The sequence below is a fragment of the Hippocampus guttulatus genome, chromosome 11 (genome assembly GCF_054856545.1).
Source record: "Hippocampus guttulatus isolate MCC_2025c chromosome 11, RoL_Hgut_1.0, whole genome shotgun sequence".
In the NCBI taxonomy this organism is placed as follows: domain Eukaryota; kingdom Metazoa; phylum Chordata; class Actinopteri; order Syngnathiformes; family Syngnathidae; genus Hippocampus; species Hippocampus guttulatus.
This window is the reverse complement of record NC_141271.1, coordinates 6038520-6061294: the sequence shown is the minus strand read 5'-3', so window position 1 is coordinate 6061294 and position 22775 is coordinate 6038520. Positions and strand designations below refer to the sequence as shown.

Genomic DNA, 22775 nt, shown 5'->3' with positions numbered 1-22775 from the left:
TCTCCAAGAAAACATTAAAAATTTAACAACACAAACATTCTCACTAATATTTGACTCCATTTAAGGCTTCCTTAAAGCACAATCACACAAGAACGTGATGGCTCTGCGCAGGTGTTTTTATTTGGTGCTGTTAACTCGAGGTCACGGAAAACCATGATGTGAGCGGTTTGAGTGATGCTATCTGAATGGAGAGCTTAATGAGATAGCAATATAATATTGCATTTCAGTCCATGATCTCATCTAAGAATTCTGGCAGAAAGGTTTAATATAGTGGAAGGTCTAAAGTTGAACGCTCAACATTTTCTGGTGCTTCTGTAATGTTTTTATAGTTGGGCAAAATATCCGAGGTTGACCCACTGTTGTATATAGCGACACATAAAACTTAAATGAGAGCATATTATCTTGCTGATATCTATTGGGGATTGAGCTTTAGCATGTAGTGTCGCATTTACGCTGGATCGCGTTTATACAATTTGTGTGATTGCACTTCAGCAAGTCTCATCTTCGGAATGCACACAAACCAAATTCCTTTTGAAATCACAGAGGAGAGGAACGAAAAGTGGCAAAGACTGGAAAAACTGCATGCAAAAGAAAATAATCTAAAGGACAGGCCAGCATTAACAAGACAAGGGGAGGGCGAGCGTGCAGTGAGGGATGGAAGGTGGGGGTGGGGGGGGGGGGTCACCTTGGTCAGCAGGTGTGAAGGTTTCCCTGCTATGTTTCTCAGAATCAGAGAGGTTTCCCTGTCCAGATAGGAGTGCTTGAAGGAGAGAGAGAGACACAGAAATACAAGACAGAATCCTGGTAAATGAATGTGGCGTCTGGCTTTAGCAGGAAGCTGTGCGGTGAAGCGGCAGATGACGGCAAAAGCAAGGAAACCTGTGGGGGGGAAAGAATACTACACAGACACTACTGTATATGTAACAACAATCATCATAATGACAAGCTGCAGGAAACCGCACAAATATTTGATGTTTTAAACCTCCAAGATGGAAAAGGCAAATGGGGGCGACTGAAAATACTTTACTTGGTAGGTACGTCTATCCTCAAAGTAGAGCATGGACTCAAGGCAGAAAACTCCACTCGCCATGCGTGTAAGTTAATTGAGTGGCATTCAAATTGATTTGCATCTTGCGTTATGTCTGAAAGAACCCACTTGCTTGATGAACCCGCTTGCCACCACACGATGCGGGCGCACTCCCCACGTAGCTCTCAAGGGACAGTACACGCAACAGTATTACAAGATTTCATTCTGATCAGAGTGCAAATGTTTGGATTCGATACTCGCTTTTCCACGCCCACTCGAATCGAGTAACCTCAAACAGATAAATCAAGCCTAATAGATGCAACTCACTGTCAACATCGGGTGTGACGTCCACAATTGCCTAAACCCTTAATTCAGAAATATTACAGAATATATTAGTAAAGTATATTATTATTATTATTCTTATGATATGAAGAAAAAGCAAGGGAGATTCTGGAAAAAAAATGTACTTGCATCTCTGATGATTTTTATTTTCTTGTTGACCAATGTCATCAATGAATCGTTTAGACACCATTTAAAATGTCTGTAATTTCATCTTCTCAATGGTAAATATAGTCTGATTTCTGTCTTCATGAAAGCAGAAGGATTATCTTTATGTTGAATCAAAATAAAACAAGAAAACAATGTTTCTGACATGTAGCGTAGCAAAGCAGCAATTGCATCCTACTTTCCTATGTGTTGTGTTGTGTTATTTTTGTTATTTTGACTTCAAAATGGCGCCGCGAGAGTGGCTGCCTTTCCAGCAGCTCCTATATTTTGTTGTTCTACTTCTTCCTTTCATAACTTTGCTGCTGTGAATTGGGAATTTCTCCATTGCGAGACTAATAAAGGGTTTCTTATCTTATCTTATCTTTATGTTTATGCATTTTCTGCACTGGAAATTTGAAATGCCGTATTTTTGAATAAAGGGATGGAAATCAAAACAGGACCAGATGCATTGATGATCGACAGATCAAATGATTTTCAAAGTACCGGTAATCATCAGTTGCAGCCCCACTTAAGGGGCTCTGCAACAGAAAATAATAATATATTATTGAAAGTGTGTACACAAAGGTGTAGCATACATACAAATACACATTTTCTGCTCTGCCTCATCTTTCTAAATCTTGTGTGCTTCATCTCTAGAAATCATTTTATCGAGAGTATTAACATACTCTTCTAATATTTAGGTCATACGCATGCACACACGATTAGCCGCGCGTGCGTGTGTGTGAATACGCGCGTGTGTGCACATGTTCAGTGCCCCAGGGCTCCTCTACATACAGGGTTTAAACTTTACATCTCAATAAGACCATCATGGACCATGAGCATCAAAAAGATGTTTTTGTATCGATACGAATGATGATGATGAAAATTTTTTTGTTTGTCTGTGATCTACCGGGTAACACCAATATCCCAATGACCAGCCGGATGATTATCGACTGAGGCTGTCTCATTAAAATATGAATTTTAATGCAGACTGATTTCAATCCTTAAAAACACGCACTTCCTGAATATTGGGTCTTCGTGTGTATGATTATCGCTGATATGTCAAATATAATCTCTTTAAAAATGAAAGCAGGCTCAGTTTAATCCTGCGCAGACAACAGGTGCCTACAGCAGACTACCACTGGAGCCCAGTGAGCTAAAATAACAGAGGTAGAATGTTGGCATGGGTCGAGGCTAGTCGGTAAGCGGACGATTTACCTCCGTGCTGTGCTGACTCTGGCCGGTGTCATTGGCTGGGTGTGGGGCTGAAGCAGGATGGCCGTCACAGTTGCTGGCATGAAGAACGTTGTCCAGGGAATCCATCGAGGAGGCAGAGTTGACAGATGTTCCTGAGGCTGACGTGACGGACGAGCGTGAAGAGTGGATGACAGATCGCACCTACAAGGGATTTACTCTGCATCACTACTAGGAAATGATATGAATGGTGTTGATCGTGTGGGATCAATTGAGGCAAAATTGAGCCATTACTTTGCTACAACCAACAGAGACACTGTTAATTCATGGAACTACTTTGCTGTTGCCGGAGTAAACGGCTCATCTTGTCAGTAACTCTAAATAAGGATTATCTAAAGAAAAAAAATGGTCACTCAGTATTGTGTAATAAAGAACATTAAACTACAATCCCCAAATGACTGCTCGACAGAAATACCGAAACTAATACATTTAAAATTAACCTCGAAAGCTCATGTATGATATTGACAAAAAAAAAGATCGAAGGATAATTTTGCTACATTTATGATTATAAACATAAAATGTTGTTCATTAGTTTTTTGCAGCATGATTGTTTTTATTTTATTAATGAAAATATTTATTCAATTTTACTTTCCAGTGAGTCATTCCTCTATATCTGCGATCGTTGCGATAACCCCGCCCACCGTCCCCTGCCCCCTGCCTGCTGACGTAGTTGGTGCCGGTGTCTGGCCCAATAAATAATTGGGGCCTGATTAAGCACCAGATTCAAGCACCAGGGCTTGAACGAGAGCCGATTTTGGTGGTCGAAAAGGAAAGAACTGGTGCTAACCTGGGCACTGTCCAAGCGTGCTGGAAAAGGGCCAAAATTGAGTTGCAGAGGTTACAGATCACATTAGTGGTAGAAAAAGTTTGAAATGATCGATCTTGTTCTGTCATTGTCCAGACTTGGCATTTGACAGGGGCATGAAGACTTTTTTATTTTTTTTAAATCCATCATATAATTGAGGAACGGAACTCTCAAAGAATAATTAAAATAATTAAGCCTCTCATAACTTTAGCAAAAAGTAAAGAGACACGAAAAGGTGTCACGTCACATTATTTTATTATTAGTCTTTAAAGAATCAGACATTTGAAAGCCACAACAATGACATTTAATCCAATGGTATATCGATATGGTGATGACAAAGCAACAGACAAGATAATATGATCATGACACATATATTTTTTATACATTACAAAAATAGAAGGAATCATTCTCAATCAAAATCAAGTTTACCTCATGCTCACTGACGGTGCCAACCGATCCCGTGCGCCGATGCTGCCGCTGACTGGATGCTGGGCGCCGTACTGAGGCCGAGGTGGAGGTCGAGCCGAGTGAGTGGGAGGAGCTTTGACGAGCAGCTTCGTCCATGCTCATTGATGCCTAATGGGAAGGCAGAGATGGTAAATAATCTTGATGTTTCACCAGAAGCATCTCAGTGAGCATGACTGACCGTGACGTACTGGATGGTAATTAGTTTGATAATCAAATGGACAAATAAACTAATCCGCTTCATGATTTTGGCCTTGGTCTTGTGACTGACATCAAGGATCAATGTTCTCAACCTTCTGAGAGGTAGCCATCTTTAAATCCCTGTCCAAGTACTACCTTCAAACAATACTCGGAGAGTAATGGAATTATTCCTGGCAAGAAAGAGTCAAACCTTTCAGCATAAATGCACAGAATGCAGTGTACAAGATCCTCTGATGTCTCACTTAAACTAAACATTAACCACCTAGTGATCATGAACCTCTAATTGTTTTCTTTTTTTTTATGGCACATTTACATTGCCGTCCAATATACAGTATAGACCAAAACTACATTAAAGTGTATTTGGTATTTCAGGCTGCATGGATGATGTGATCCTTTCATTCAATTGTATTTCTTTTAGAAATAGAGACTGTGATGATAACAGTACATAGATGAAAGTAATACGGCACATCACACAAGTTTAAAAAAAAAAGTGGATAAACGGGTAAATGATGTACCTTCTGCCATTTAATGAAATAGCATTTATTTGTTCTGCCTGCCACAGTACATCTCTGGCACAGATATTTGAACATAGACACATTATTTGCAGTAAATAAATAGTTTTTTTCCTGACAAATGAAGTAAAATTGAATCCTGAGGCAAACTTTCTGACCTCTCACATCACACTTCATGTGTCATAGCACACTGGTTGGGAATCACTGAGTCCCAATCATTATTTTACTTCCTTAGGGGAATTGTCACATTAAAACGGAAAGAGAATTACTTGGAAAGGCACTTTCAAAAATAACCCTGGTTAATGAGCTACATGTTGCTTCAATAGCTCTTGCACTTACTCTTATGCTTATTGGGGTTGCGTTTAGTGGGGTCCGCTTAACAATTCTTTTGAGAACTCTTCACACCGATATTAACGACATACCTTCTCAAGCTGGGCAGTGATATCATCCAGGCTGAAGTTTGACGCCAGCGCCTGCCTCCCTTGTTGCCCAGGACAAACCCTGATGGTGCCGGCAGGTGAAGCCCTGGTGCTGCTGCTGCTACTGCTCGCCCCGCTGCTGCCGCCACCACTGACACTGTTGAGTCCACCACCGTCGCCGCTCCCCCCCGCTGATTGCTGCCTGCTACTGCGCCCTGCTGGGGGCTTCTGACGAACCTTGACAAAAAAAGTGTTGAAAAAGATAGAAGATAAAAAAATATTGCCTTTGTGAGGATACTGTATTTTCTTCACAAATTGTGACCGGAGTTTTATTGACTTAATTACAAAAACGGCGAGGCATCTATTTCAATGAGGGATTTATTTATTGAAAGCGACATTTTGGAATGCTGCATAGCTATGCTTATTTGCATTCCAGCATACTTTTGTTACACAAAATTATGTTTTTTGTTTAAATACATGTTGAATTCTCTTTCATGGTATGTGTCATTTTTACAGCAATCTTAAACTGTGAGACTAACTGCTTGAAGCAAGCACACTACGCCTCTTATTTGGAGAACTGCATGACTGTGCAAGAGAGTGACAACAGGCGCTAAGGCATAGTCTAAAGACAGTAAGTTAATACATTGGAGTATATTTTAAAAAATTTAAATGGGTTTAAAGCATGAAGGAGAGGTTAAACTGTATAAATTTGAATGGTCTCACGTTTGATGACAATTTATGTCAAGTAAAGCCAGGCTAACAGCTGTTGTCTGAATAATTGCTTTAATTCCGCTTGAAACATGAAGCATAAAGTGGACATTTGTGGTGTCATTAGTAATTCGGCCATGCAGACGCTTCATTTATTACGCGCAGCAATGACGTGAGGTCATATTTAGTCGACGTCTCCATGAAATAAAGAGATTGAAAAGCCTCGCCTCATATCCCCAAATTAGACGTACCTCCTGCCGCCTTGCTACTCTGCCGATATGAGATGATAAAATGAGCCCCTATACGCAGGACCATATTTACTTGTGTATACACTGAGCTTCGTGATGTCTTTTTTTTGGGTGCGGGTCACTCAACGTGCGTGCATGCATGTCACATCAGGGACACGTTGCGTTCACATTTGTAGTTGCATTTGTTTTTGTAAAGTGAATAAGTATATAAAAAAGATCTGATTTCATCACGCCGTGCAGTGTGAACGTAGCCACAGGCTCAGCGGTGAACTCTTATGCCTGTGTGAGAGAGCAGGCAAAGCATTGGAAACATCTTCAGGCATGATGCAGCGTCACAACAGTAGGTGTACCTTGGTATCGGTGAGTCCTAAACGTGCCATGCTGCTGTTTTGTTTGGGGTTGACGGTACTGAGCTCCTGTTCAATAGAGCTGAGGTCCGCCATGAGAGCATCCAGATCGACATTTTCCCCCTGATTCAATGCCTCTGCAGCCAGACAGAACAGCATCTGGGTTAGACATCTCAAAAAGGACTGAAGTGAGCACCTTCACTAATGTGTGGTATTCTGACCATTGATGTTGTAGATGGAGAATCTGTAGGAGAAGTTGGCCATGTTGGTCTCCTGTCTAAGAGGCGCCTTACGCTGAGGGGGGCGCTCCGGGCGGCCATCATCCAAGCTCTGCATGGTCAAAAAAAAAACAAAAAAAACAGGAAAAGTGTGTCACACACAGCTCAAGTGAATTACAAGAGGCCTGTTTAGTTCCGCAGGTGTACCTGCGTGAGTTTGTCCAGTTCTCCCAGCCAAGCTCCAAACATCTTATCCAGATCCTGATCCTCTTTATCGCTGTCCTCCTCTTCCTCCCCTTCTCTGACCTCCACCTCATCGTCGGACAGCTGGTCCATCTGAGGAAAAGAAAAGAGAAACGTGTCACCTGTGAATAACGACCATCTTGGGTCACAATAGTTTAAACAAGATCAACTTGACTCAAAGTGAATAAAATATATGACAATAATATTACTCTCTGTGATAGGTGACTTAAACAAGATTTTAAAATAATTTTAAATCTGCACTGCCCCCATGTGAAATCTGGACCAGATCTGGAATAAACTTTGTTTGGCATTAGCTATGTTTCAGACTACAGCACCTAACATTTCATTAACATTTGCTTTTGTTCATTCATATTAAGTTTTTTTAAAAGATTGTTTTAGATGAAAAAAATGACAAAAACAAACATGAATAGACAATTAAATAATTCAAATTAAAAGCAAAATGTAATATAAAAACAAAACAAATACAATTGTACTATGTAAGAAAGCAAATAACCATAAAAATATAAATACAACTACAAATTAGGGCACAAGAGAATAATTTATATCAGTTGACAATGCCACATATTGAAGATGATTTTTTCACCCTTCAAAATCAATACTAATAATTTACATTATAAAATTAAATAATACACAAGGACCGAGAGAAAAAGGCGGAATTTAGGTAATTTTATTTTAAAATAATATTTCTTTTTATATTGTATCCATATTTTATATTCATTTATACACTTTTTGTCTTCTACTTTCTCCCTTTCATAATTGTGCTGCTGTAAATTGGGAATTTTTCCATTGTGAGACAAATAAAGGTTTTCTTATCTGAATTAAGAGGTCTACACAAACACATAAAAACATGTCCCTTTTAATATAATGCTTATTAGTAGGGTTGGTGAATCACGACGTATGTACCAGTCTTCCATTCATTTTACGCATGCCACACGCTCAAAGGCTTCGTAGGCACGAGGAAAAAGCACAAAAGCACAAGGCCGAGTGAGAGCTGACGGCGCCATCCAGTGGCTGTAAACATGTAGTACATGTATTAATACTGTTCCCACGTTCTCGAGTCTATCTTCGTAATCGCTTAATTGATGGATATATAAACGATTAAAATGAGCAAACTGGCAGAAACTCAAATCAATGTCGAGGATTAAGTCTGAACAGTAAATTGAGCCTTGCTATATTTAATCTGCCTTTTCATGATCTCTCTCTAAATGGTTCCACTCTTGTCTCCACCTGATCTCCACCCAGTCAGGCACTGACCCCAGCACAAAGAGCTATTTCTGGGCTACTGCTTTGTCCTCGCCCCTCTCTGCAGGGGGACGCATGGAGCCAACACACACATGAGATTAGAGAGCAGGATCGCGCTGAGCCACAAACAAATACATGGAAGAACACGCACACGCGGGCGAGGAGTTGCGGCGCTACAATTAGATCCTTGTGGATTGGCTGCTCTGTCATTTTAGAGGTCTGAGCACAGGGCCGCTCTTGTGTGAGCTGATGCGAGGACAGGAACTCCCCCAGCTGCAGTCTTGTGCGACAATTTACTTGTTTGCACAACGCAGCCCATTCAAGGCAAATGAAAAGCTGACGCCCATCCAAATGCAAATACGATCACAACATCTCACCTGGCTTCTTTTTTGAGTCAACATGAAACGGTAATAAATAAATAAATACAAACGATGGTAAAGTAAGCGTGTACATTAAGAAAGATTTGAAGGCAAGTACCAGAGGACGTTACACATGCACGCAAAAAGAAAAGCATGTACCGGTAGGTTGAGAATTCACATGTAATTTCCATTAAAATGTTGAAATGTGCACTACCACAGAAAAAGTATGAATAATTTAGTAACAGTAAGATCATCTCGATGTACTCACACATCGATTTACTCGGTGTGAAATGTGGGTCTGACTGAACACAAGGCTGATGACTTAGCCATAATTCCATGAATTACCTTGTATGACGAACAGGAGGTGGATGCATTGGTTTATTATAGCTTTTGCCATCTAAGGTATGAGCATGTTATTGTCACTAGACCTCGCTGACAAAGACAGAAATTGTGGGAAAATGGATAATGATGATCACCCAGGTCAACCTAATCACCGAAATAGCAACCAAGAAAAGCCCCATTTTGCGAATTGATGACTTAAACTTGTAATGTTAAACTGTTCTCTTCATGTGGTCTCTCTCTCTCTCATTTTAGCAAAGAGTTTGGGGGGGGGGGGGATGTTGAAGAGTCTTCTTTGCTGCAGTGCAGATTCCAACTTAAGAGTTGCAATAAGTCAGTATAGCACGTTTCATCATAGCTGCATGCAAGCCGGTTCAGTCAGGGGCTAACTCCTGGTTTGGGTCTTAAATCAACTTGAATTTCAATGTATATAGAGCAGAACAAATCAAACCTGGAGTAAAACAAACACAGGAACGTCGGATGAGCCGCACATTCTTGACTGCCGAGTGGGCCAAAAACACAACTACATTTTCTGTCAAACATAGCTGAGACAGCAAGTTGTCCGAAAGACCTATACGTGTGTGTGCTTGCGTAAAGTAAACAGCAATTACTTTGCTACAGAAGCCACACTCCTCCTGTCTGACAAACTGAAACCATGCAATCATCCTCCCGCCCTTCATTCCACAATCCCCCTTTTCTTCAGTATCCAGCACAGCAACATATTTCATATTGCACTCATCTTGTTCTCTTGTTTTTTTTTTATTATTCTGTAATCACACCATTTTGTTTCTCAAAATGGTAATGGTTGCAGATATTTGCCTTATCCACACACTGCAAAAATGCAACGCCCACGACTATTCAACTTTCATTCTGCCAATTTGTATATGACATCACAAGGGTGAGCCAGGCCTACGAAAGTGAAACAACCTCTCGCCAGACAAATGGAAACTTGGAAAAAGAATGATTCAAAACAGCAAATTATCCTAAATGTGCCCACATTAAGTTGTTTCACTCCAGTCCTGCAGGTGGTGGCAGTGCACATTTCAAAGTGGGTGCCCATAAACTGCCAAAAACAGCAAACTCAATCGGCTTCTGTGGGATCTGGTCGAGAACTGCGACACATGGCCCCAATGCAAGAGGGCCGTAATGGCCAAAAGTGAAGATCTGCACCACATTCAACCCATGTAAAAGCTTTTGTGGCAATAGGCTATATAATTATTTTTTGCATAATACTGTTTACCGTCAAAACATAACCATAGTTTATGAAACTGTGACTGACGCAACATAAGCCGCTTTTCCATTCCAGGACGGCCTGGCGCCTTATGCAAAGACATAAAAAAAAAAAAAAACAGAGCATAGTCAGATATAGTTATGAATGAAATAGTGAGCTTGTGGTAAAAAAATTTCCAGAGCCGCGCGCATGCTGCTGGGTCCATTCGCTTTGAATTGAGAGCTCGTTCTCATTCACTTGACCAGCTCTCCGAGTGGCTGGCATTGGTGGCTCGTTGTCATCATGATCCAGCATCTGAAGCCCCGAGCCGCTACCTACGAGGCGGGGGCCACAACCGTCGGTCTGGAGGATCGCTGAGGCGCCGGGCTGTGGTTGGAGGACCTTTTCATCACTGTCAAGACCACAGGAAGACCTGGAGACCTCTTATTCAAGTCCATGGACCCGGCCAGTGGTTTGCCGAACAACTTGTTCCTCTGCATGAATGCCTTAGTAGAATAGGAGCAGAGTTTAGAGTTGTTGTCTTGATGAAGTATCCAGCCGTGGCGCAACTTCAACTTTGTCATTGATTCTTGAAAATTGTTGACTTGAACAAGATTGCCAGTACTGGCCACACAGCATGATGGAAAACCACCAAATCTTACTGTGGGTAGCAAATGTTTGTCTTGGAATTATGTGTTTGTCTTCCACCATGCATACCTCCTAATGTCCAAATAACTCCATTTCAGTTTCATCAGTCCACGGCACCTTATTCCAAAATGAAGCTGGCTTGTCCACATTTGCTTTAGCATAACTCAAGCGACTGTTTGTGCCATGTGCGCTGAAAAAGGCTTCTGCCGCATTACTCTTTCATACAGCATCTCCCTGTGCAAAGTGTGCTGAATATTTGAGCAAAGCACAGCGACACCATCAAGACCTACAACACAAGATTGTGTTGTAGGTCTTTGGAGCTGGTCTGTCGATTGAGTTGGACTGTTCTTACCATCCTGTGCCTCTGCTTATCTGAGATTCAGCTTGGCCTGCCACTCCAGGCCTTAACTAGAACTGTGCGTGTGTTCTTCTATTTCCTCACTATGCTCCTCACAGTTGAAACTGACAGCTGAAATATCTGAAATCGCTTTTGGTATCCTTCCCCTACTCCCCCATATTGTGAACAATCTTTGTTTTCAGGTCACTTGACAGTTGGTTTCAGGCTCCCGTGTTGCCACTCTTCAGAGGTTATGCAAAGAGTGGAATCACTTGCAACTAGCCATCTTCAATACACTTTGATTGGCTTCACCTGTGTATGTAGATCAAGGGTCAATGGACTTACCAAACAAATTTGGTGTTCCAATAACTAGCGCTAAAGGTATTCAAATCAATAAAACGAGCATGCCCAAATTTATGCACCTTGTTTAATTGCACTTTCTGTGAATCCAATAAACTTCATTTCTCTTCTCAATATCACAGTGTGTCTGCTATTTGATATATTGAACTGAAATTGATGATCCAAATGACAAATAATTTATAAAGGAAACTCTTGAAAACGATTGGGGGTGCCCAAACTTTTTCATACCACTGTATGTATGAGGACTATTGTAAAACACAAACATGGGGCGACTCCTGCGGGATGTGCACAGCTGGAGCCAGGTGATAACGGGATGAGGTCTCTGGTTCTCTGTGCTGAGCAATGTTGGCAGCACAGAATGATCCTGGATTGAATGACAGTGTTTGCTGTAATGACTTATTTTGCAGGTCTGATCAGTGACATCATTGAGCAATCAGCAAATTATGTAATAATAAATAGTCCTTCCTTCCTTCCTTTATCCTTTATGTGTCCCACACTATAATATTAATAATAATATACATTATTACATTACAACCAATAACAATGCAAACTATCTGCCAATCCAATCTGTGTAAAGCCCATGCAAGATTACTTCATCAGAGCCATAACAGTGGGTCCTGCATTGATCCACTTTCACACAGCTGAGTGCGATACTGATGCAATTTTCTGACTGTTCACACAGCATCCTACAATCTCACAATTAATGAAGTATGTCAGTACAGTGGAACCCCTCTATTCACGGGAGATTGGGAGTGGGCCGGCCTGAGAACAGTGAAAATCCATGTAAAATCAATGCTCAATGAAATGCAAACACTTCCTTTTTTTAATCCCCAAAATTCTTCAAAAAACGCTGATGAAGCTTCAATATGCATTTTCCACAAAGAAAACGGGGCATTGCCGCCCCTTCCCTAAAATTAATATTAAAATATGAACATTTAAAAATAAATCTGTGAATAGGTGAATGCACGGGTGCTCTCCTGCATGTATGTCGGGGTACACTTGTACCAGCATCTGGTGAACAAAAAAAGAAACGGGCGGAAGTGAGTCTTATTTGTTAACCTTCAAATACACTTACTAGAACAATTATGGCTGTGATACTGCCACTACCACGTCTTGTTGGGATAAAACAAATACGTTTAAAACAAACCTGTCGGGATACTATAGAGACGAGAGTATGCCTGTCACGATAATTGCCATATCAACTGATCGCTCGATGGGTAAAAAAAAATGGGCACAGCAATTTTTTTCGGACTCGATAAATGGTCATTGACACGCGTGTTTGTTTACACACGTCATCAACTTTCACTCGTGCCGCTTCGTGGACTCTTCCGTCAGTCAGCTTGCTCGCCGATACGGGTTTCAGGGTTGAACAGCTGTTAAAACCGGTTTCAACAGTTTTGTGCGGGTCCCATCGGTTCATAGGCATACACGGGTCTCCCCCCGTTTGGGAATGAGCGGCAGCGGTGTAGGGTGGCGCTAATCATAGCCACGTAACATTAATGCTAGTCCGCGCATCCAAGGGCATCGGCTAACAGCTATTCTCTGTGGTGCTCTTGTATTCTATTTCATTGTTTGTTTATGCGCCTTGGCGACCAGTTCAGGGTGTACCCCGCCTACCGCCCAAAGACAGCTGGAATAGGCTCCAAAACGCCCGCGAGGATAAGCGGTGCGGAAAATGGATGAAGATTTAGCGAACATTCGTTACACCCACCAGGAATGTAGAGATTGGCGACCAGCACCAGATTTCCGTTTCGAGTGCCAGAATTGACAGCGAGACCGGTTTACCAAGTCTGTTCATCTCCATCTCTGCTGCATCAAGGGACCTTACAGCTCAACAGATCAGTCTATGTGCATCATATAAGATGTATTTATTTGGTCTTATGGAAAATAACCTTTGTTGATCCAAAGTACCTATTTTTCATTGCAAAAATCCCATAGGTAACTCACAACCAAAAATATTAAAAAGTATCAGTACTTCACTGAAATCCTGATCCTGTCTGCTCTCATTTTAGTCACAATATTAGTGGGAAACCCGACCTTTTGTATTGAACACAAATCTTATATATTTTCAGGTTTAACAGAGCCTGAGTTATTATTTAAATGTTTTATCCAAGATATTTTACTGTTGAATGTGAATGTTCAATATCTTTAAGAATTGAATGATAAGTGAACTTAAAAAGGATATGCTGCTTATCATGATCGTTCTGGGAAAATATGTCACCCGGAAAATCATCACGGGCCCAGGGGAGTGTTAATAAGAACCAAACCTGGCACACTTTCAACACTTCACACTGTTAAGAGGCAGGAAGTGGTCCTCACCTCCAGGCTGTGCTCTTTGACATTTCACAGAGTTAAATGCAAACTTTGATAGCAGCTGTTATGTAGCACGAGGAAACTGACGGATGCTCATACAGTGTTACAGGATATATTTTTAGGACAGAGAGAAGGCAGGACTCCAACATCTGTAGAAGCATGCATCTGGATGAGGCGGCTTCCAGTCGCCCATAGCATAACACAGCACACAGCCCGACCCCGCCAGACGGTGCCACAACTAAACTGAAAAAGTCCTTTCAGCATGCTTGATGTGATCTGCTCCCACTACTCTATCAGGCCATTGTGCAAATGTTATATTTTTAGGGTTGCTGGGTGGGATTTTTGGAGTGGGGCCATAATACACATTTAGAGAATAATCAAGGGAATGCAGACCGTTAAGATTGATGCAAACCCCAAAGTTAACCCTAAATGATAGCACATGCTCATTTAATTGACACGAGGACCAGCATTGGCAGTTTTCGTTTCAGTTTCTTCAATGCGGCGATGTGATGTGTTGTATCCATTATGTAGTACAATCCAGTACAATCCATACAGAAAGTAACAAAAATGTGTGTGTTTTTATGATTAGTACATACATAAACTACAATTTATGTCTTGATTTAGTGTCATTTTTAGAGCAGATAAAACGGTTGTGAAAAAGGAAAGATGGATGTCCTGCCTTGTTCAAGTAACAATTTTCTTAAGTTTGAAGAAAAGACACTTCTTTGGGATATTTATATCAATTAAAGATTTACAAATATGTACATTGAATAAAAATGTCGTCCATTGTCAATAAATATCTTCGTTGCAATGACATTGCCTTTTTCAGACAGGGACTCTGCAAAATTCCTGGATCCAAGCCAGCGTTATCTGCCTGTGACTTTCAAAATGAATGGGGGATTCTTTGGAGATTATTTCCACGACTGTGTCAGCTTTCACAGAGCCACATGGCACCCCACTATAGGATATATAAAACACTTGTTGGTGATGCTGATGTTATGGCTCTGATATTGCTTCTGAAACTGCCAAAGTCCTATACTCCGACTGGGAAAAAAAAAAATCCATGAAACAGCAAAGCCGTGAAAGGTGAAACACATTATAGCCAGGGTTCACTGTACTTTCATTTTTTAAGCTTGCATAATACGGATGTTACCATATGATGTAATTTATAGCTGTGGCATTTCAGCAAAAAGGAAAAAAAAATCCACCTACTGCTGAACCTAACCCTTAATTGAAAATCACTAAGTTTATTACAATGTTACATATATTGTTACTATTATCATAAAAACCTGATGTGCTAGAATAAAATGAGGGAAGCTTCAGAATCTGCAAAAAATGAATCTAGAAAAGTGTACTTGTATCTCTGATGGGGAAAAAAAGTGTAGTAAAAATGTGGTGACCAGTGTTATTAGACAACTGTTTTCAACAAAAAGTTAAAAAAAATTAAACATTGGCTTTCCCCTATCACTACAGCTGCTTTCCTGCCTTGTTAGGCCGCTGATAATATCCGCAAAATCTGTGGTTGAACTTCAACCCCTCATGCAGTATGACAAATGAGTGAAAAAGAAATTGTGATTTTTACAGACCCGTATCAGAGAAACGAAAGGAAGGGGGAGCAGCAGAAGCAGAGGAAGTGAAAGCCTGTGGATCCATCAACAATGATATCACTACCCTTGAGACTGAACACGGGGAAGATGACATCATTTCCTCTTCCGCCCTTGCCCTGCTTCTTACTCGATGCAAGGAGGGGAGATAAATCCAGAGGGAGGCAAGGAGGGACAAGCTGATCCCTCACTTCCGAACACTCCTCTAGCCAAGATCAATGCATGGAGCATTTCCCAGCTGCATTATCGTTCTGATTGCTCAGCAAGTCCTTGCAAAATCACACACACTCATGTACTTAACAAGGAGCTAGCATGGATGTTTGTGTTCATGCCATATTTGTTGCCCAAATTACCCCCTATTGTGTTTGTGAGACTGATCTCAGCTGTTCCCACGGGTGCTGAGCTGCTGTGTAACATGAAACAAAACAAGATGCATGTGCCAGATTTTGGCCTTCTATTTTGGATGTTGCAAAAAAACAAACAAAAAAAACAAACAAACAAAGGCCGTCCGTGTTGAGGCTGTAATATGATGGGCTCGCCGACAAAGTGTGGACTCTACAATGCTTTCTCCATGTGTGGCCTCTGTTAGTAAGCATAGCTAAATTTGGTTGACGGGCTACATAATTAGACATGCAAGGTACTGGATGACCACAACCTCTCATCGGACATATTCTAGATTTTTTCGCATGCATTCCTGGTACAATTGGATAACAGCAACATACAAAAAACGTCACTCACGGCACGATTTTCAATGGTGTGACAATACATTAAACGCAGAGGCATCACTTTTTTTTTTTTTAATAAAACCTGTCGGTGACACATTAAAATACCTAATGAAATGAAGAGGTTATAACAGGCTTTTAACTCAAAGCATAACCGTGAAAAACGGAACCGACTCATAAATGTGATTAAAACAACTCCCCGAAATGAGAGAAATCCCCTGGAAAAAGCTACTACTCTGTGTTTCTGAGCATATCCCACCTTGGCCTCAGTGAAATAGAAGGCAGTGTAGATACAGTACTTCATGCTAATACTGCTCCCAGAGTGATAAATTGCAATCCCGATAGACAGCAGTGTCTTGTCTGCACTTGTACTGTATCTCAAATCATCATTGTCATACATTTGTCACTCCTAGCTGTTGTTTACTGTAAAACTGCCACGTAAAACAATTCGTCAATCAACAAACGTCCGCTACCCCAATGCCTATACAGTACATACAGTAGAAGCCAGACGTGCTTATCAAAATTACCAATAATGTTCTGATTTAATTATAAAACTTCAAACAACACAAACGAGCAGTCCACGGGACACAATTGCACAGCAGCAATTAATGTAAAGCTCTTGAGAACGCAAACCGACAGTGATGTGGGTTCCTTGCAACCATAGCAACAGGTTGGAGTGCAGTGGTGGGGTGGACCTAGTTACACACGTGTGTTGGTTGAATGAATGCACTCAAATAAAAAAAATCATATTTGAAGTCTCACCTAGTTCGCTCGGAAGAACAACAAACATCATGATTTCACCTGTTGGAAGTTGAGGTACTTTGTACATCAGTGCAAACCTACTCAAGTACAAAAAAACGATTAAATCTTTATCCATTGTACATTTTCCACATAGCTGATCATGTAGATTTAGTTGATAAATAGAGAAAGGTATATAAATATCCATTATGAATACAAGAGAAAATTGACACAAGAGTGTCAGGGTGTGGAAGTATATAATCCCGATACAAACCAAAAGTTGTAAAAATATCACGGTTAAGGGTAAAGTATGAGCCTTAATGGAGACTTCTTTCTTCTTACTTTTTTCTTTTCTGATCGATATAAAAATGATTTATTAGATACAATCACATAACGGGGTAGGACTAGATAAGTTTTTTACTTCTTCCTACTCCCTTGAACATAACTGTGTTGAATGAAGATTGATTTCTTTCTTTTTACTTTTTTTATCTACCTTATTTTCTGTCAAATTATTACTGTATATATGTTTTATGTTCAATAAACAAACAAACAAACAAATTTAGTGAAATACCCATCCCTTGAGATCAATTAGCCATTCATCCATACTGTAATTAATTTGATGTCGAAGATAAAGGATTGATTAGAAGAGTGATGGGAATGTGCTAATGACGATATACGGCTGTATAACTAAGCATGAAAATTAATGCATTTAAATAGACTTCACACGAATGAATCTGTATACCTCTGTATTATGCTGAGCATTGTTTCTTAGAAGCCATTCTAAAGTATCCTGACAATCTAAAAAAGGTAAAAGAGAAATTAATACATTATTCATGATCTTTTGTGTTTTAATTTTTCAATGTATTTTTTTTAATAAAGCTCGTCAGCAGAAGCTGTTCTTAAATGTGGTGCATCGGGGTTAGTTCCACATTTGAATAACCCCATTTAAAACAGCTATGCGCAGATCTTGTTTCGCACATAGATGTACGTCATTTCCGCTTGTTATTTTATATTTGTCAAGAACTCTAGGCACAGGTGGTTTGGACTCTGAGTCGGGGACGGCAAAAAAAATGTTTAATGCAGGCGAAAGTCAGTAGACGAGAGACAGAATGATCGGGCAGAAGTACGACAGGCATGGGGCAAAAACAAAAACAAAAAAAAAAACAGGGTCAAAGGCAAATAGGTTCAGTACACAATGACTATGACTATGAAAGAAAACACTGGAACGTGACCTGAGGAGAATCGCCGAACTGGCAATGAGACAAGACACACGAAGGGAATATATACAGGGCTTGATTGGGGATGAGAAACAGGTGAGTGTGAAACAATCAGGGAGCAGGTGACACAGACAAGGACGGGGGGCGGGGGAGGGCAGAGAGCGGGCTGCAGATCGTGACAATATTGTCAATAAAACGCATTATATTCATGTCACTCACTACAGAATAAAGCAGTCCGTTTAATCCTCGCTCTAAGAGTGTGCTTTTGTGCAGTGTCAGATGTAGGGACTTCTACACAACTATGTGTTTTGGCTGTCATACTCGCTTGACAAGACCAAAAAATAATGTGAAACGGCCGCAGAAAAATCAATGTTATCAAGTCAGGGCTCGCCATGGGGAGGATGCAGCGCAATACAAGTACTTCCTGTACTACAAAGAGCAACATTCATTGTGGAGAGAGCAAGAGCATGCGCAGAACACAAATCAATGCCCTGTTCCATATGAGGTAACTTGATCTCATTGACATGACCCTATATTTGGGCGAGAAAAGCGGTAACCCAGGGGTTTTGTACGTTTTTTTTTATTAACCCAAATAAGAGCCTATTTCCGGTGGTCCAGTGGTTAGCGCGTCGACCTCACAGTGCAGAGGTACCGGTTTCAATTCCGGCTCCGACCTCCCTGTGTGGAGTTTGCATGTTCTTCCCAGGCCTGCGTGGGTTTTGGCCGGGTACTCCGGTTTCCTCCCACATTCCAAAAACATGCATGGCAGGCTGGTTGAACACTCTAAATTGCCCCTAGGTATGAGTGTGGGCATGGATGGTTGTTTGTCTCTGTGTGCTCTGCGATTGGCTGGCAACCAGTTCAGGGTGACCCCGCCTACTCCCCGAAGACAGCTGGGATAGGCTCCAGCACCCCCTGCGACCCTTGTGAGAATAAGCGGATCGGAAAATTGATGGGATGATGAGCATATTTGGGGTTTTGCCTGCATTTACATGACCTTTAAAACCTGAATACTGCTAATATTTGGGCTTTAAAAGGGTTATTGCAAACCTTGCCTTTGTCCGCTCACGTATGAAAATTAGTTATGTCTTAAAGAACCTTATTTTGGCATGTCCGTTTAAGTAATTATTTGAATGCCTGCATCTGTAGAATTGGACCTCATTCACTGAGTGAATAACCATTTTTGGGGTGAATTTGAACTTAAATATGAAGATGACATGGTAACTGTAATATTCAAGACAACACTCAAAGTAGTTTGCTCAGCATGTTAGCACTCCGGAGTGCGTCAGAGAGCGCTTGTGGAAAACATTGGCGAATGCTACAATTAGGTGGTTTTTGGGCAAGAATACTACTTAGTACGGGAGCCTTGTACTTCCTGACTTTCATTGTAATTGTGACCGTTTGTTGGCAGTAGAGGCTACACAATTTGGTCTACTTGGAACAGCGGTTGAAGAAACTGTCAAAGGCTAATTCCAACATACAAAGCCAAACAGGCGAGCTTAATGGACGAAACCAAACAAAGTCACAAAAAAGCTATGCTGGCCCTCAAATGCGCTTGACTTCATTTCAGTTGAATTTCATCTTAGCCACATGCGTATAAAATGAAAAACCATGCAAACACACCCTCAGACCTCAAACAAGCACCCTGTGTACGAGCTGGGTGTATTTTTATGACATGGGAGAACATGTACACACCAAATTGAGGTGTGCACCGCGTTACAGTTCAGCTCCTAACTGATTTGTCCAGCAGATTTCCGAAATGCGGACAGATCACATCGTTGTGGACATAAATGCAATGCATCTATTGGGTTGCGGTTCAATTGGTTCAATTCAGTGATGGCAAAATGATTTACACTAAATGTGACACTGATAGCAATGAATTGCAATTACTCACAACTGCACTGTACAGGTTATCTCAAATTAATTACAGTATGGATGAATGGCTAATTGATCTCAAGGGATGGGTATTTCACTAAATCTACATGATCAGCTATGTGGAAAATGTACAATGGATAAAGATTTAATCGTTTTTTTGTACTTGAGTAGGTTTGCACTGATGTACAAAGTACCTCAACTTTCGACAGATGAAATCATGATGTTTGTTGTTCTTCCGAGCGAACTAGGCGAGACTGAATCAACAGTGCCTCAGCTTGAGTCGTGCGCTCCATTTTGATCAATCATGACTTCTAAGCATAAGGCCAGATTCTTAACAATAAATGTATTAGCATGCCGAAACCAACAGGCGACCTTAAAATGCGTGCACACCAAAGGTCATACAATCAAAAAGAAAAAAAGTGAAAGGAAGGAGAAAAAAAGCAAAAAAAAAAGAAAGAAACTGGGAAAGTATGACTTCATGCGTCGCATGACACTAATGAGCCTCACTATGCCTCAGGTCAGTCAACATCCAAGGATCGTGTGTGTTGTGTATTTTCTTTGGCAAATCTAAACCATTTCCAAAGTTGGTTCGAAACCCAAGTGCATCACTGGTTTTAAAAACTGTATTCAAGAATAAAATGTTGTGTTGTATTATTTTGTTATTATGTTATTATGACTTCAAGATGGCGTCGACACAGTGGCTGCCTATACAGCAGCTCCTATACTTTTTGTTCTTCTACTTTCTTCCTTTCATAGCTTTGCTACTGTAAATTGGGAATTTCTCCATTGTGAGACGAATAAAGGTTTTATTATTCTTATTCTTAAAAAGTGCTACTGTATATACAGTACAGTGCTCTACAAATTTATTGCACCATCACACTGCAGGGCTCCAGACAAACTTTTCACCTGTTAGCGCCGGTGCGACCAACTGTCTTAGTTGTCTTAATCGGTGTATCGTAGTTTTGTATGAACTTGATTGACAGAGACAAAATATTTTCCTGTGAATAGGAAGTTGCTTTGTTATTAGTAATTAAATGTGCTTAATGGCATCGTAAATGCCTTAGATCAGTGGTTCTTAACCTGGGTTCGGTGAATCGGTCTCAGGGGTTCGACGGAGCCTCTGCCATGGAGGTTAAGACACATGCGACTCAAGATGTCAATTAGTTATGACACGCCCGCTTAGCCATCGCTGGCTGCAGATGATCACATGACATTGCTTGTCCAATCAGTGCGGTGGGAAATTTACTTCGCTTAGTAGTCAACGTGTGACTGTTGTGATAGTACCTCGTGTGATTGTTATAGCATGTATTAAAACATTCTAAGTCGAGCAAAAAAAGAAAGTGGTCGGACGAATATGTACCGCACGGATTCACATGCATCACAGAACGTGATGGGACTCAGCGTCCTAGCTGCATGATTTGTCATGCCAAGTTGAGCAACTCAAAACTAAAGGAAGACTTCTTAATCACATTTTTATTTTTCAGTGAATGTGCACATGAACTGGTTGGGTTCGGCACCTCTGACAAGGTTAAGAACCACTGCCTTAGATAAAACAGCTCTCTATGTCTGAATGCACGTTCTTGCATTTTAGAGCATTTTTCATTATCAGTATGTACGGAAACACTATGTTTGGCTTGGGCGTGTTGAACCTCTGTGTGGCCATTGAGGATATCGGACCGAATAGTGCGGTCATAGACAACGTCGCACTCTTTGTGGAGATGTCTGTGTCTGCGCAGAGGTGATTTTATCACCAGTCTTGATTCCATGCAGACTGAACACAGTGCACCAACCACACATGGGAAACAACAGTGTACACCAGCAACGATACCTACTTTGAGCAGCGCTTAATGGAGATCTGTCAGTATTTCATGATAACTTTAAGACAAACAAAAAAGGGGATGTTTGTTTGTTTTGCTTTCGGTTTATAATCGCACATGCGCGCAGCATATGTATTGATGTGGAGCAATGCGCATGCGTGGAACGAATACAGACGTCCTGAAAGGGTTTCTGAACGGGACAGAGTGCGCATGAAATCCCAAAGCGCAATGGGATGAAATTCTTACTCGCACACTTTGAAAAACAGGTTGAATTTGAGAACAGTTTGCTCGCAGGCTTGAGCCCCGCAATTTAACATTTTGGCCTCATCTGCTCGAAGTTAACAGCATTGGTAATTAAATTATAGTGATTTTCCAGCATTTATAAACACAAAAAAAATGTTTCCGTGGTTGAATGCTTGTTTATTTCTGACTTCTCATAGAAGCCCAGAGATTCCCTTTTTGCAAAATTGTGAATTTGTTTGAAATTTCTCATTCCTATTCAAAATTGTCAAAAGCTCGTTGGCCATGACGGAGTCCGCATTAAAGAACTTAAAGATGTAGTTCATGTTTTCCTGTTTCCATGACAGTCTAATAAAATTGTTTACGACTGTATATAGTCTTACATTTCCATTTAATTGACGCATCACATCATTGCAATTGTGAAAGAAAAGCTTTTTCTGAATTTCTCATGTCAAGTTTCTTTACAATTGTGTAGCTGAAGGGATGATTCATACATTTGTTTAGGGGCCTTACGGCTTTAAAGTGCTGCACTGTCATCAGGAAAGCATGTGCCGGTCATCTGACAGGCTACTTACAATGTGGGAAGTTGAAAATTGAACTTTCACAGACACTTATGGGACCCTCTATCATACTTCCGTCAGCTGATGGGTCAAATGATTCCTTTCCATGCGCTCAAATCCCATTCGTGCTGCCTTGCTGCTGTACATACTGCCTTAAATCAATGTTCAATCTCTGTTGTTTTTGCATGATCTATTTTATACCCCAAGGGGAAGTGAAGGGAGTTTCATATTGGCTGATGC

General features: G+C 40.8%; 1 protein-coding gene across 3 annotated transcripts in view; it reads right to left on the bottom strand.

Annotated features, from left to right (window-relative positions):
* raph1a (Ras association (RalGDS/AF-6) and pleckstrin homology domains 1a) overlaps positions 1-22775 on the bottom strand; it is a 58802-nt gene that overhangs the window by 19249 nt on the left and 16778 nt on the right. For 2 of the 3 annotated variants that reach the window (XM_086123638.1, XM_086123639.1), the window contains 7 exons: positions 6898-7026; positions 6694-6802; positions 6476-6609; positions 5173-5406; positions 4002-4148; positions 2732-2911; positions 686-760 (listed from right to left, as the gene is read on the bottom strand). In XM_086123638.1, coding sequence (XP_085979764.1) covers positions 686-760; positions 2732-2911; positions 4002-4148; positions 5173-5406; positions 6476-6609; positions 6694-6802; positions 6898-7026 — 1008 coding nt within the window. The remainder of the gene's footprint in view (positions 1-685; positions 761-2731; positions 2912-4001; positions 4149-5172; positions 5407-6475; positions 6610-6693; positions 6803-6897; positions 7027-22775) is intronic. The other variant, XM_086123641.1, reaches the window with a different exon arrangement.